Source organism: Tarenaya hassleriana, unplaced genomic scaffold, assembly GCF_000463585.1.
Source record: "Tarenaya hassleriana unplaced genomic scaffold, ASM46358v1 Cleome36, whole genome shotgun sequence".
Taxonomy (NCBI): domain Eukaryota; kingdom Viridiplantae; phylum Streptophyta; class Magnoliopsida; order Brassicales; family Cleomaceae; genus Tarenaya; species Tarenaya hassleriana.
In genome coordinates this window covers 953745-966839 of record NW_010966665.1, presented here as the reverse complement: position 1 = coordinate 966839, position 13095 = coordinate 953745, and the positions used below count along the sequence as shown (strand labels likewise).

General features: G+C 40.9%; 4 protein-coding genes across 6 annotated transcripts in view; 2 read left to right on the top strand and 2 right to left on the bottom strand.

Moving 5' to 3' along the window:
* The window catches only part of LOC104822403 (54S ribosomal protein L37, mitochondrial), a 1254-nt gene extending 781 nt beyond the window's left edge, over positions 1-473 (top strand). The window contains exon 3 of one of the 2 annotated variants that reach the window (XM_010553619.1): positions 4-473. In XM_010553619.1, the coding sequence (XP_010551921.1) occupies positions 4-314 (311 nt within the window). In that variant the 3' untranslated portion in view covers positions 315-473. The remainder of the gene's footprint in view (positions 1-3) is intronic. The other variant, XM_010553620.2, reaches the window with a different exon arrangement.
* Positions 474-1848: 1375 nt separating this feature from the next.
* LOC104822402 (serine/threonine-protein phosphatase 6 regulatory ankyrin repeat subunit B) lies at positions 1849-4811 on the top strand. Its single transcript, XM_010553617.2, has 2 exons — positions 1849-3240; positions 3314-4811. Exons 1-2 carry the CDS (start codon positions 2377-2379, stop codon positions 4595-4597), a joined length of 2148 nt encoding a protein of 715 aa, XP_010551919.1. The 5' UTR covers positions 1849-2376; the 3' UTR covers positions 4598-4811.
* Positions 4812-4859: 48 nt separating this feature from the next.
* On the bottom strand, positions 4860-9779 carry LOC104822401 (pescadillo homolog). 2 transcript variants are annotated; one of them, XM_010553615.1, is made up of 14 exons: positions 9673-9779; positions 8432-8614; positions 8202-8287; positions 7672-7920; positions 7458-7583; positions 7248-7332; positions 7041-7151; positions 6808-6901; positions 6370-6629; positions 6078-6185; positions 5860-5981; positions 5488-5707; positions 5168-5383; positions 4860-5073 (listed from the first exon to the last, which is right to left on the bottom strand). In XM_010553615.1, the coding sequence occupies exons 2-14, from the start codon at positions 8453-8455 to the stop codon at positions 5005-5007; spliced, it is 1770 nt and encodes a 589-aa protein (XP_010551917.1). In that variant the 5' UTR covers positions 8456-8614; positions 9673-9779; the 3' UTR covers positions 4860-5004. The 2 variants fall into 2 exon arrangements, with proteins under 2 accessions (XP_010551917.1, XP_010551918.1); XM_010553616.2 differs by having other exon boundaries at positions 8432-8617; positions 9673-9778.
* Positions 9780-10077: 298 nt separating this feature from the next.
* Positions 10078-13048, bottom strand: LOC104822400 (WD repeat-containing protein 82). Its single transcript, XM_010553614.2, has 10 exons — positions 12892-13048; positions 12688-12788; positions 11910-12019; positions 11758-11824; positions 11569-11668; positions 11207-11323; positions 10989-11126; positions 10763-10844; positions 10495-10544; positions 10078-10412 (listed from the first exon to the last, which is right to left on the bottom strand). The coding sequence occupies exons 1-10, from the start codon at positions 12958-12960 to the stop codon at positions 10242-10244; spliced, it is 1005 nt and encodes a 334-aa protein (XP_010551916.1). The 5' UTR covers positions 12961-13048; the 3' UTR covers positions 10078-10241.
* Positions 13049-13095: the final 47 nt, after the last annotated feature.

Sequence of the window (13095 nt, the reverse complement as noted above, 5' to 3'; positions counted from 1 at the left end):
CCCCAGCCGGTAAAAAGAAAGGTGGGAAGGGAGGTGGAGGTAGTGATGCTCCAAAAGCCTCGAGCCTGAGCAAAGAGATCAAATCCACGACCGTGTTTGGTGCTAATATCCTCAAAGATGGAGCTGACCCAAAGATCTTGCCCGATTCCGAGTACCCTGATTGGCTCTGGCATCTTCTCGATAAGCATCCTGCCCTCAGTGAACTGAGAAGGAAGGACGTCGAAACCCTTCCTTACGATGATCTCAAACGGTTTGTCAAACTCGACACCCGAGCCAGAATCAAGGAGAACAATTCTGTGAGGGCCAAGAACTGAGATTCAATCTTCTGTAAGATGCTTCTGTTCTCTTCTTCCTCTATTATACTCTGCACTCACTTTCTTTTCAGTGTTGTTGATTACATGCCATTGATTTTATATAAACCTGTGATGTTGATTACATGCCATTGGCTCTAGATTAAACCAATATCTTTGCTATGCAATTGGCCCAACTCCACCCAGCCACGAGTGGCATTAGTCTCTGCTCCTACCAGAGCAGTTAGTTGCTCTAGTACACAATGCATTAGTTTATTGCTTTATGGATAGAGAGGACACAGGTTGGTCTTGATCTTATCCATCTTCTTCTGATGGGAAACCTGTTCTTTTTTTTAAATTATCAGTATCATTCATTGCATTAACAAGGACATGGGCCCTAAAAAGTTTGATATTTCAATTTTCATCAGAGTAATCTGTGGGTGGAAACCAACTCTTCTTGTCTCAACTTTTTTTTTTTGGGGGATGTGGGGTTCAAAATTCACATCCTTTCTTCAAAGGGTATAGTAAAGTTGCATGATTTTTTTGCCCTTTTGATCTTTCCATTATTGCTCTTCTTTTCCTCTGCTTGTTACTTGGGGTTTGATGTTTGAGTAGAAATATTCACATACCAAGCTCAGTTATCGTGTTCGGTTCGGTCTCTGTCGTTATGTCTAAACCGAACCGGACCGTGTCTTGTTGGTTTGGTTCCGGTCTGGTTTTGTTGACAAGTGAGTTTCCGCCACTTGTTGCTCATGTTTAGGTGCATGTCCATGACAAATGCAAAAAAGTGAAAGCGAGACATGACGTGCTTTATAGCATTGCCTTAGGTATCACAAAAGGGCTGCCTTTTTCCTCTCACATGCATCGTCCTTCTCAGCTTTATTTGGCTTTCCAATATGATTTCTTGGTTATTGTGTCGGTCTATTATATATTCAGTCATCTCTAATTTACATGTTGATGGTAGGATTATCATACACGAGGTAGGATTAATTAAATACTTTGGATTGCTAATAATATCACCTAGCAGATGCGTTTGCTTGTTGTTTGCCTTATATTATGGGCCATGGTGCGTTTTAATAGCAACTTTGGTTGGCGATGCCACTTTAAACAATGTTTGGTTGGTGGGTTTGGTTTCGTGTCACATTTATCAATTCCTTATCTGGCAAAATTTCAAAAAAACATGCAAATAACCTAATTAGTAATTAGATATAAAATTTTATCCAATATCAATAACTCAAGGCTAAAAATATTAAATCTCGACTGAGTCATCCGACTTTTATTATGTGTTTACTATTATAGGCACAGTTTCTTTTTAATTCCATTTTGCTTTATTTATACTCAATTTCCTTTTTCTTTTTGGTCGTTGGCTAATTTCCCTGTGATTAAGTCTCTAATTTTATAAACCTTTTGAAATCTTGTACGTTTCTGGTAGATACACGAGATTGTAATATCGAGATCGAATATATATATATATATATATATATATATATGAATATATATATATGATTTAAGTAGGGCAGATGCGGATTTAATATTCGTGATACTATTGCTTTTCAAAATCAATTGTTTATTATCAAATAAATAGCAATCAGTGGAATATTACAAAAAAAAGATTATGGCAGCATAATAATACATTACATGTCAGTGTCAACTCCAAATATACTTTATTGATCTCAATTATATGATTTCTTTTGAAGATTGTACATATAATATAAATCCATTCCATGTGGTTGGAAAAGGCGACCGACCTTTCTCCATGTGTCGCCATCATTATAATCACCCCTTTTAATGTCCACGCACCCATTCTTCGTACATTTAATCAAATATTTTCTTCGGTTAACATATCAATTTTTTTTTTTTTATAAAAAAGATATCATCGACTCATAAAAGACACCGGATTTCTTTCCTTAAGGCCCGTATTTAGAAACACACCCATTTTCTAACCGTAAAAAAAAAGTATTTTATCCATTAATGTGCAAAATCTTATCACATAAATTAATATTTTTTATATATATGCACACACATATATATTCGACTTTCTTTGCCGTATTTTACTCGATTCATCACACTCCCGTCCTTTCCCTTTATGCTCATATCCAAACAGACCCTTTCACTTCTTCCTCTTCTCCTTCTCAGTTGTCTTTGTTCCTTGAACATTAAGGAACATCTCGTTACCTGTCTCTGGCTTTGCCTTTGTTCTGTCTTTCCGACACTGCCGACGGCGACGGTTCCGATGTCTCCTCCGGCGTACTTTCCTCTCCGGTGGGAGAGCACCGGAGACCAGTGGTGGTACGCTTCTCCGATCGACTACGCCGCCGCCAACGGCCACTACGACTTGGTCCGGGAGCTTCTCCGAATCGACTCCAACAACCTCATGAAGCTCACCTCCCTCCGTCGAATCCGCCGCCTCGAGACCGTCTGGGACGATGAATCGCAGTTCCACGACGTCTCCGCTTGCAGGTCACGCATCGCTAGGAAGCTCTTCTCCGCCTGCGACGTCGATGCCAAAGCCAACACCCTAATTAGGGCCGGGTACGGTGGCTGGCTCATGTACACCGCCGCCTCCGCCGGCGATCTTGGATTCGTGCGAGATCTGCTCGCTAGAAATCCTCTGCTGGTCTTTGGAGAAGGAGAGTACGGCGTGACGGATATGCTCTACGCCGCCGCCAGGAGCAGAAACGACGACGTTTTCCGTCTGATTTTCGATTTCGCGGTTTCTCCGAGGTTCGTGGCTGCCGGAAATGGAGGTCTGGAGCAGCAAATTGGAGAGATTCCGGCGGGTTATAGATGGGAGATGAAGAACAGAGCGGCACATGCTGCATCGAGAGGAGGTAATTTGACACTTCTGAAGGAGATTCTGAGTGAGTGCAGTGTTGAAGATGTGTTAAGTTTCAGAGACAAACAGGGCTCCACCATTCTCCACGCCGCCGCCGGAAAAGGGATGACCCACGTAAGTCTCCGACCACTAAATTTGGTTCCTGAATCGGAAAATATAATCAGTAATGGTGAAAATGTGAATTCAGGTGGTGAAACAACTAGTGGCATCGTTCGATATAATCAACGTTGTGGACAACCAAGGCAACACGGCCTTGCACGTGGCTGCGTACCGTGGCCACGCTGCCGTGGTCGAGGCCCTGATCGCCAATACGACGTCTTTGATCACAGCAAGAAACAATGGCGGTGACACTTTCCTCCACGCCGGAATCTCTGGCTTTCAGACGCCAGCTTTCGAGAGGCTCGACCGGCACAGGGAGCTCATGAACCGCCTTATCACCTCTGTCTCCAAATCATTAGGCCACGTCGAGGATATCGTGAATTCTCAGAACAACGAAGGCAGAACCGCCCTTCACTTGGCGATCTCCGGCAATGTCCCGCTTGAGTTCGTGGAGATGCTGATGTCGGTGAAGTCCATTGATGTTAACATCCGAGACACGGCTGGTATGACGCCTCTCGATCTGCTCAGACAGAAGCCGCACTCTCCATCTTCTGATCTTTTGATCAGACGGCTGGTGTCGGCCGGCGGGATCTTCAGCTCCCGAGATCATAACACGAGAAGGGTCATCGCCTCTCATCTCAAGGATCAAGGAAGCATTTACAGCCCTGGAACTCGTTTCAGAACGCCCGACACCGAGATTTTCCTCTTCTCCGGTCTTGAAGCTGTTCCCGACATAACTGTTGTCCCTGATAACGTCAAAACCAGTTCGTGCTCGATTGACATGAGTCAGCTGAACGTGACAGATGAGAATCACGTCAAGAAACCCAGAAACTCATCCGTTAATTCCGCAGCTGAGAGATTGAAGAGTGTTTTCCACTGGCCGCGAACGAGAAAGCCTGGAAATCTGAAGGACGGAAGCGATATTGCTGGGAAAGAATCATCGTTTCTTGGACAGCAAGAAACCCATGTTCCTCTGAGACAGAGATTCTCAAAACCGTCTCCAGCTGTGCCCAATGTCAACAACAATAAGAGGGCATTGTCCGTGAGAAGCAACCAGTCGAGCCCGAGGGCTAAGAAGAAGGTGAGGTCTCGTTCAAGTTCTTTCTCGAGACTGTCGATCCATTCTTCTTCGTGTTCGTCGACTTCGAGCTTTGTGGATCTCAAACAGAAGGGAGTGTTGATCGACCCTGGGCCGTCCAGCTCGAACCATATGATGGAACAACAACGGGCGAAAGGTAATTTGACGGAGAAACAAGGTTCAATCAGGAGAAGACTAAAGGGCAACTACTTCTGCTTTGGTGCTTCTGGTTTGTCTGTGAAGACGCCGAGTACTCGAACCAGAGAGAATCCATCGGTTATCTCAGTGAACTAACTGGTACAACGTTAATAACCATTCCAAACCAAACCGGGGAGGGAGAGAATTCAGTGCAAAATCCTCGCCAAGATTGTTACCTATTATGTTTCCTTCTACCTTTAAACTACGTGTCGCTTAGTTCTTAGCCCCCAAACCTCCTTGTCGTTTCAGTGATTGATGTAACATAAATAATTTTTGTGCTCTTATAAATCGCCCCCTACTTTCGTTGTTCTGACCACTTTCCGTACTTTAAAAAATTAGTCTAGGGCTTTAGATTTCATTTCCGACCAAGTCTCATTCCCATTCATTGTGGATTTCAGTTAAAGTCGGATACAGGACCAACGACAACAAAATCTTGATGAAAGCTTTCATAATAAATAATAATGAAAATCAAGAACGGATTGCTCCCTTCTTTTTTCTACGTTTTAATTCTCCAATTTCTTCTTACGCTCCTTGAGACGTTCGACGCCAGCCTTCTTTCGCTTCTGACTTATCTGAAATTTCTCACAGAAACACGTTTTTTTTAAAAACACCCATCGTGTATATGTATCTTTAAAGAGATGAAAGGAGTAGAACCAAAAGGGATACCTTCATGGCTTCATAGAGCTTCCTCTTCTTACGTGACATCAAGACAGTACCCATGTCCGCATTCTCATCAGTCGTTTGATTGGTTGCATCATCAAGACGTGGCTCTTCTCTATCATCATTATCATCATCATCCATGTCAACCTTTTCGTCGTCTGTCCTAACCCCCTTTAGTTCCATTCTTAGTTCGTCATGGTATTGCTTCTCCAGGACTATCATCTACATACATCGCTCATATCCACTCACCCAATCCATACAGAGCAAATGATAACTTCTATTATATATATATAACTTTTTTTCTAAAAAAAGAAAAGCTTTCATACCTTCTTCTTCCTCTCATCAGCTTCAGCTGCCTCAGCACGGCTCATAAAACCTTCGGCCAATAAGCTCTGTGGATCTTCCAGATCATCTTTCCCAACACCAGGCAACGGCACAACTTCACTTCTGGCCGCAGCTTGTAGCCTTTTGATGGTTTCAGCATAATCAGGAACATATCCCTCTGCTTCATTGTCAACAAACGGTGACAAGTGAGGAGGAGGAATCCTGCTCAGAGGCAACCAAAAACACCATCATTGGGCCACATTCTCTGCTTGCATCATCACTCACTCAAAAACATTGATACTACTTTTTCTTTGATCAAATGTAGAACAGCATTATGATTTATGACAGATCAAATTGGACAATGAGTTCAGTACCTTCCAACCATATAGTTGTCAGTTGGCAAGATTATCCTAGCGTTCACACAGTCATAAATCCACTGTGGCTGGATGTATTCCCTTGACAGGTACAAATGACCTTGGCTTGCCTTATCAACAATCTGCAATTTACCAAGAAAAAGGAAAAGACGTCCATCTACCTTTTCGTCTAGATAGAAAAAATGGGGAAATGGTGAGAAGCTATACACAAGGCTGACCTGATGTGTGATAGTTTCATTATCTTCCTTGAAAGGTGCAACTTCACCTTCCCAAGACACGACACCTCCAAAAGACGGAATGACAAAAAGCAACGACTCTCTCGGAACCTATAAAAGAGAACAAAAAAATAAAAATTGCAATAGAATGATTCCGAATCTTTTGGAACATATATTCCTACTGATTTAATTGGTGTTTGGCATGTGAATGAGCTCCAAAAAACGCATTAGAGGAAACTAATTCGTTCATGGACCTACAAGAAAAAATTATGAGGAATAAAATCAGCTGTCATACCTCGCGACTCAGGAAGAATTTCATACCCTTGAAAAGCTTCTTGCACGCCTTTTTTTCTTCATCATCTTCATCCTCTTCATTCACAACGAGGTGCATCAATGCTCCAGGCTCATTAGAGGGCAGCTGGTGCTGTAATTGTGAAAGTCGGAGATCAGACTCCTCATTGGCATTTGACTCTGAGTTAGATGAACCAATGGCTTGAGGTTTCACGGCCAAACCCTTCGAGCTAGCATCTATATATCTTGACAATGCATAGAGATCTGTAAAGTTAAACAAATACCCCCTGTTATCTTCTATATATAAAACATTTCCGCATAATAAAGCCAGATTCAATCCTATAGAAATGAAATAACAAACCAGAATAAGTTCCAAGGAACTACTCTTAAGTTAGATCATCTTCAGAAAGAATTATGTCTTCTTTAAAGGTAGAAGACATACCTGCTGCTAAAGCCTCCAGTCGAGGATCAAGGATAGGTGGATACTTTACATTTACAGAATGATACAGCTTTAAGTTAACAAAGGCAAGTAGAGTCTGCATCGATATCAAAATTCAAAAGTAAAAGATTGGCAGTTAGAAAGCAATGATAGGAACCTGGCTAGCTTATTGAACCATGATAAAATTAGGAGCTCGGACAGAAAGAGAAAATTCTGAGAGGTCAATGGATTCTTACCTCATAAAATTCCAAAAATGTCAGCATGACTCCAAAATCAACATCATTTGTCATAACTTGCTGTAACGCGTGAGGTGTCAACCAAGTAATCTTTTGCCCTTCTACCTCAGCCTATAAAAATAATTAGCCAAGTATTCTAAATTTCTAAGAGTGCCTATGATGTTGGTCCCATCATAACTTTTAAAGATAACCAGCATGCAATATTACCTGATAATATATGCCTTTAACAGACACGAACACCTTCCTTAACGAATGGGTACGAGATATGTAAGCTTGCCATTCATGACTCAATCTGATTCATAAAGCAGAAGACCAAAATTCAAGGATATGAGATCGACAGAAACTAGTCAGCAACAAAAGAATGATAGTTATCACTACTTTAGTTTAAAAAGAAAGCATAACAGATAAGACTCTGACCTTCTACAATTATGCACAAGTTTAACTTCGAGATTTTCCCTGTCTGTGGCAGGTAACACCGCAAAAAGATGAACCATGGTGAGACAGTCATCCAAGTCTCTAAGTGCATCGACAAAGGTTGGATACCTACAAAATTCAACAACATGAACAGATTTACAGACCGGCAACCATGAGAGTTCAAGCACAAGTACATATACAAATCCCTGCAGCTAACCTTTCCCGAATCAATCTATCGAGTTTGTATGATGGTTGACGCGTAAGCAGAAGACGTGCTAGCTCCTCATTTTTCTTAGCCTTGGCTTTGGTTACCTTTTTTCGGTATGTCTTTATTTCACGGAACTTCTCTAGCAATGGCTCATGCTGAAGGAAAGCGATATCCTTAACATGATAGTACGTGTGATGGTTTCCCTTAATTTTCTTCTTTGGTTCTCGGGGAAACACACCCTTAATGATGCACAGTCTCCTGCAATTCCAGAAAACACAAACAAAACTACACTGTCATAACACCCTACAATAACAGGGCCTTAAAATTACGGAATCCACATCATCTATGACCAACCAAATCCAATCGGAATTAATCTGAAAATATTTCACAGGATTCAAAGAAACACAATAAAAATGGACAGAAACCTAAATAGCCTGTTAAACAATTTTTCAGAAACATCAAACCCTAGAAATAGGATAGGTGGAGTAAACGAAAGAGATGGCAGAAAGGAGAGGTTGTTAGAAGGAAAGAAAGAGAACCTGAACAGGTTCAGATTGACCTGAAGATGCTTCAGGGCTTGCGTTCTGGTCATATACTTGGCAGCATTTCCTTCCTTCTTCTTTCCCTGCAAAAGAAGGAAAAGTATTACAAAGAAAATTTTTACCGAGAAAGTGGCAAAAAACGAAAATCCAAAACCAATCAGCCAAAACTTTCGGACAATTCATTAATCTCCCGAACCATAGAACGAGATGAGTATAAAGATACTCACTGGCGGTCTGTAGTGCTTCGGCATGATGAATCACGAGAGAGCAGAACTTGCAAGACTCTCTAGGGCTTAGGAATCTCCGAGAAAAGCCGAAACTCGCTAGGGTTTTGCAGAAAGCGAATCGGCTAAAGTCGGCGAGGGAAAACTCAAGAATTTGGAGAGTTGAGACACCACCACCAGGGTTTACTGCTGCCCAAGAAATCATTAAAAAACAAAGAAATCTAGCCGTGAGTTGCGTTTGGGCATTTCTATACTAGGGTTGCATCGGACGGCCACGGAGTTTTGAGTTTGAAATGGTGGACGGTACAGATTTCCACCAGACTCTATCACGCACAAATCCAAAATTCATATGTGGACAAGCTTTTCTTCTGTTTTTTCCTTCTCGAACCTTATAATTAGGAGTGGGCGCTGCACAGGATTGGGTACCCATAAAATTCATGGTATCCGGATCCGTATCCAAAGAACTCGGGCATCAAAATCCCAATGGCCTCAAGTACCCGGTTTACGAGTATCATGTAAAATGTGTGGGTGCTCGCCAGTACCCGAAACCGCAACAAATTTTATAAAAATTTAAAATGTTTGATTAGAATTACACAATATAAATTTCGGCTTTGGATGGAGATGGCTTTTACTTTGGGTTTTTGGTTTTAGTTTTTAGATTTTGGTTTTTAGTTTTTAGTTTTTGGCTTTTGGATTTTATAATATTAAACTACTTTTTCATTGATTTTTTCACTAAAATGCCTTTCTAAAATGCCTTTCTAAGTTTACTTTTTATGTTTTTTTTGGTTTTTGGATTCTAAAAACCATTCAAGACCTTCATTTAATTCAACGATCCCACATATATCACCATATAATAAAAAGTTTCAATTCTATCTTCAAAATCCATCTAAATACAAACATATTCTTCGTCATGATACAAAGGAATGTCAATCTACTGATACAACTACCAATTCCATAGCCAAAACCTGCAACATAATCGGTAAAATAGTTTTTCACATAATTTTTTCCCTTTAGTTTTCGTAAACGTCAACATTTTTTTAAATTAAGGCAAATTCTGAGAAATGTCAGTGGGATTTCAACGAACACTTAGTGGGTATAATCTCGAGCCTAACGTAAAAATCACAAGCCCCTAACCGTAACTATAAAACCCCTCTTTTTCGCAGAAATCAAACGAGAATGGTTTTAGATGGGAGATAAACCTAACAATATAACCTCAGAGGAGGCAAGAGAAATAGAAATCGAACCTGAAAAGAGATGGTACGTGAGAGATGAACGCGGCGACGGGATGAAGAGAGAGTCGAGCGCGGCCTACAGTCCATTGGGTTTTGAGAGTATGAGAGAGGAGTAAGTTAAAGTGAGGAGGCTGGAGGCTGCGTGTATCGTGTTTCAACCTAATGGCATTAATGTAATTATCACACAAATTAGGGAACTTTTTAACAAATATAGACATATCACCCATAAACAAAATTGAATAGCTGGTTCTCATACACGTATTCACAGATGTCACAACGAAAATATTTATTCCGAATACGTTCAAGATTGGAGTCCAAAAATTGAATATCCGCGATTTGGAAACTCGCATGTACCATAATTATAGTATTAATGAAAAATGGACCAAACTTTTCCTACTTTTTTTCAATTTTCGTAAATTGTTTTTTTTTTCTTTCATTTTTTCCATTTCGTGATTCGAAGACAACACAGCATTTTATGGAAATCAAAATTAGTCCTATGGAGTGATTGATAACAAAAACAATACGGGGTTTTCATTTCACCTCTAATTCATAAAAAAAAAAACGGTACAAAGTCTTTTTCGTCACTGAGGGGGTGGTGGTGGTTGCTGTTGAGGATCGTCGGAGTTGGGGATCCAGAAGGTGAGTACGGTAGAGGCAGCAACGAACATTGCTCGACGAGGTGCCCATTTCAGACATGACACTACTCCTATGTTGTTCTCCCACCTTGCCACCTCCCCCTTCATTTTTCCCCCCTTCATTTTTTTTACCCGAAAATGTCAGCAGTGAGACATCGGAAAGCAAATACAGGATCATTCGGATGTTATATGTACGTACCTCGGCGGGTGACTCGATGTCCCAGGCATGTATTGTCCCATCTCCAGAGCCTGAAACATAGCCTTAGTGTAAGACCGATTCAAGTCGAAATACACACACTAGAACTATGATCGACGAACAATCATAACCTACAAGATGTCGTCAAGTGTGATACTTGGAATACTACTGTCAGTCTACGTATAGTTCCAAAGCCAGTAAGATCCACCAGTTCGTAATCTGTTGTGTAAAGATCAGGTTTTGACAAGGGTGCTGAGCAAACACTATATACCTGAAAGCACATATTTGCCATCGGGTGTGAATGTGGCTTCTATCAAAGTACCCGGAGATTGCTCCAAACTATAACCACATTTCTGCAAAGACAAATAATCCTTTAGTTTTACCAACTATAGGCCCCAGAGCAATTGATCAATGAGAACCGTGTGATAATCTAAGCATCATTCCTCTTGCTATCTCTAAGCAATAGAACAAAAGGAAAGGTTTGGGAAGAGGATCACCTTCTCTCCACGGTATGCATCTAGAACATAGACATTGTTATTTGTAGTTGTTAGGAGCATTGATTTGCCATCATTACTGAATTTTATATCGCACACCTCGGCCGTATCTCCACCGACCAGAAATGTGTCAAAGGGACCCTACGCAGGAAAAATAAGTTGGAAGCAGCAATGAGATTATTCAATAAGTGATGTGTGTTTCAACATATTAGGTGACTCACCTTGTCATAGCTCCGAGAATCAAACAATTTAATCGCACCTCCTTCCATTGCAATTGCAAATACCAGGCCTTGTTGGTCATACGCCACTGCAGGTCTACCACGTAGGTGTAGAATTCCCTATAGACTACAAGGGTAAGCACTAAACATAAACCATGAAACCATATCCACTCATAAATAAAAATTATAACTGAATCCTGGAGAGAAGAAATTTTTAATAAAACTTTCCTATAAGTAAGAGAGCTTCGAATGGTTGATTGTTTTAACTTAGCTTTCAAGGTGAACTAAGAAGCTCTTACTAAACAAAAAGAAGCGGTACATCCCCCAATAAACATCTGTCTAGACAATGGAGAGCCGCTACCAACCTGGCAGGCATTTACGCGAAGATCCCAAAGTCTAACGCTTCGGTCAAGGGAACCAGACATGAAGCTATCATTTATAGGAGACATACATAGCGATACAACCCTAAAACAGCAAGACATTTAACATCAATGTGCATAACACTAGTGTAACAATGTCATCGTTCTAAATTTATTTTTACAGGTATACTATACCTGTCTTTATGTCCTTTAAAGTAGCGAAGGATCCGATTATCATACATTGAGAGATATCGCAAGGATTCTGTAAGGAGAATAAATCAAGTAAGCATCTACTTCCTACTATCAAAGAACATACTGTTATTACATGAAAGAAAAGAAAGCCTCACCTCCACCAGGCTCCAAATTATATCGGGAAGAGCAAATAAGAGAGCTTGGGTGATGAGTAAAACACACACGATCCGCACCATGTTTCTTGTGATATGTAATCTTGAGCTGCCTAAGTTTCAGACGAAAAGGCATAGAGACAAAACTTGCATCAAATTGAAATTCGACCTTCAACGCAACCTATTTTCCACAGAATCCAACTATAACCTAGTGATCAGATAAAATATAAAAAAAAAAAACAAGAACAAGATTGTGATTCAAACAGCAAATTTGCAAGTACAGCCACCAGGAATCGAGGAAGCTCGTTCATGCCTGAGAATGCATAAAATGCAACAAGTAACAGATCCAAGCCGAGAACTGATCAAGACCCATATAAACCGGTCTGATAGAAAGGACAACAACAATGCCACAAATTAAGCATCATTCAATCGACAGAGAAACAATCAGTCACAAAACTTGGCCAGACTAACCAAAAACGTTGTTTGGAGGTAAATAATCAGTACTTTGTGCTAAGAAAGGATTAGGTCCCGCTTCAGTTCTCGATAGCTTCAAATAAAATAATTACTTGGCCAACTGACGTATCATCAGAAACAACAGCTAAAATGAGGCGGTGTGCAACTAGCTTCAACAAAAAATTCTCTCGACTGTTCTACAAGTTCATCGTTGTTACAGCACAACAAAGCAAACAAGTATCTAAGCCCTTGAGTTTCACCAAAATATCTTAACTGGATTCCTTAACGAAGATTGTGCAAATCAATGAATCCGAAGGAAGGAACTGACTTAGCATTGGCGATGTCATAGAGGCGAAGAGAATCATCCTCGCTGGCTGTGACTAATAGATCATCCGTGCGATGAAAATCCACCGAATGTATCTTCCCTCCCTGAAATTTTCCGAGCAGTCTGTCAAATCGAGAAACAAACGGACAGAGTTCTAAGGAAAGTGAAGAATCATCGAACGATCAGAGAAGCACAAATCTTCCGTACGAAATCGGAGAAGACGGCACCGATGGCCATGCTTCTCACTAGTCCGTCGTCTAGCTCCGACAGAGACATCGCCCCCGTCGTTGAAAAGCGTAGAGGGAGAGAGGAGCGAGGAGCTTTCGCAGGGTCGAGAGGTTATTCCTGATTATAAACCCACCGATACGACGCCGTCGAAGGATAACTCCTACGGTGTTGTAAACTTGTAAT

Bases quoted from the DNA above. Each gene is read 5' to 3' on its own strand.
- LOC104822402 (XM_010553617.2), top strand. From the start codon at position 2,377: ATGCTCATATCCAAACAGACCCTTTCACTTCTTCCTCTTCTCCTTCTC. The intron at 3,241-3,313 runs GTAAGTCTCCGA...ATGTGAATTCAG, and splicing joins CCGGAAAAGGGATGACCCAC to GTGGTGAAACAACTAGTGGC.
- LOC104822401 (XM_010553615.1), bottom strand. From the start codon at position 8,455: ATGCCGAAGCACTACAGACCGCCA. The intron at 6,630-6,807 runs GTATGTCTTCTA...TTAACTTTACAG, and splicing joins ACTGGAGGCTTTAGCAGCAG to ATCTCTATGCATTGTCAAGA. The intron at 5,982-6,077 runs GTCAGCCTTGTG...GGTAAATTGCAG, and splicing joins ATGAAACTATCACACATCAG to ATTGTTGATAAGGCAAGCCA.
- LOC104822400 (XM_010553614.2), bottom strand. From the start codon at position 12,960: ATGTCTCTGTCGGAGCTAGACGACGGACTAGTGAGAAGCATGGCCATC. The intron at 11,669-11,757 runs GTATAGTATACC...TTGCTGTTTTAG, and splicing joins TTTAAAGGACATAAAGACAG to GGTTGTATCGCTATGTATGT. The intron at 10,545-10,762 runs GTATATAGTGTT...GCTATGTTTCAG, and splicing joins TGGCAAATATGTGCTTTCAG to GCTCTGGAGATGGGACAATA.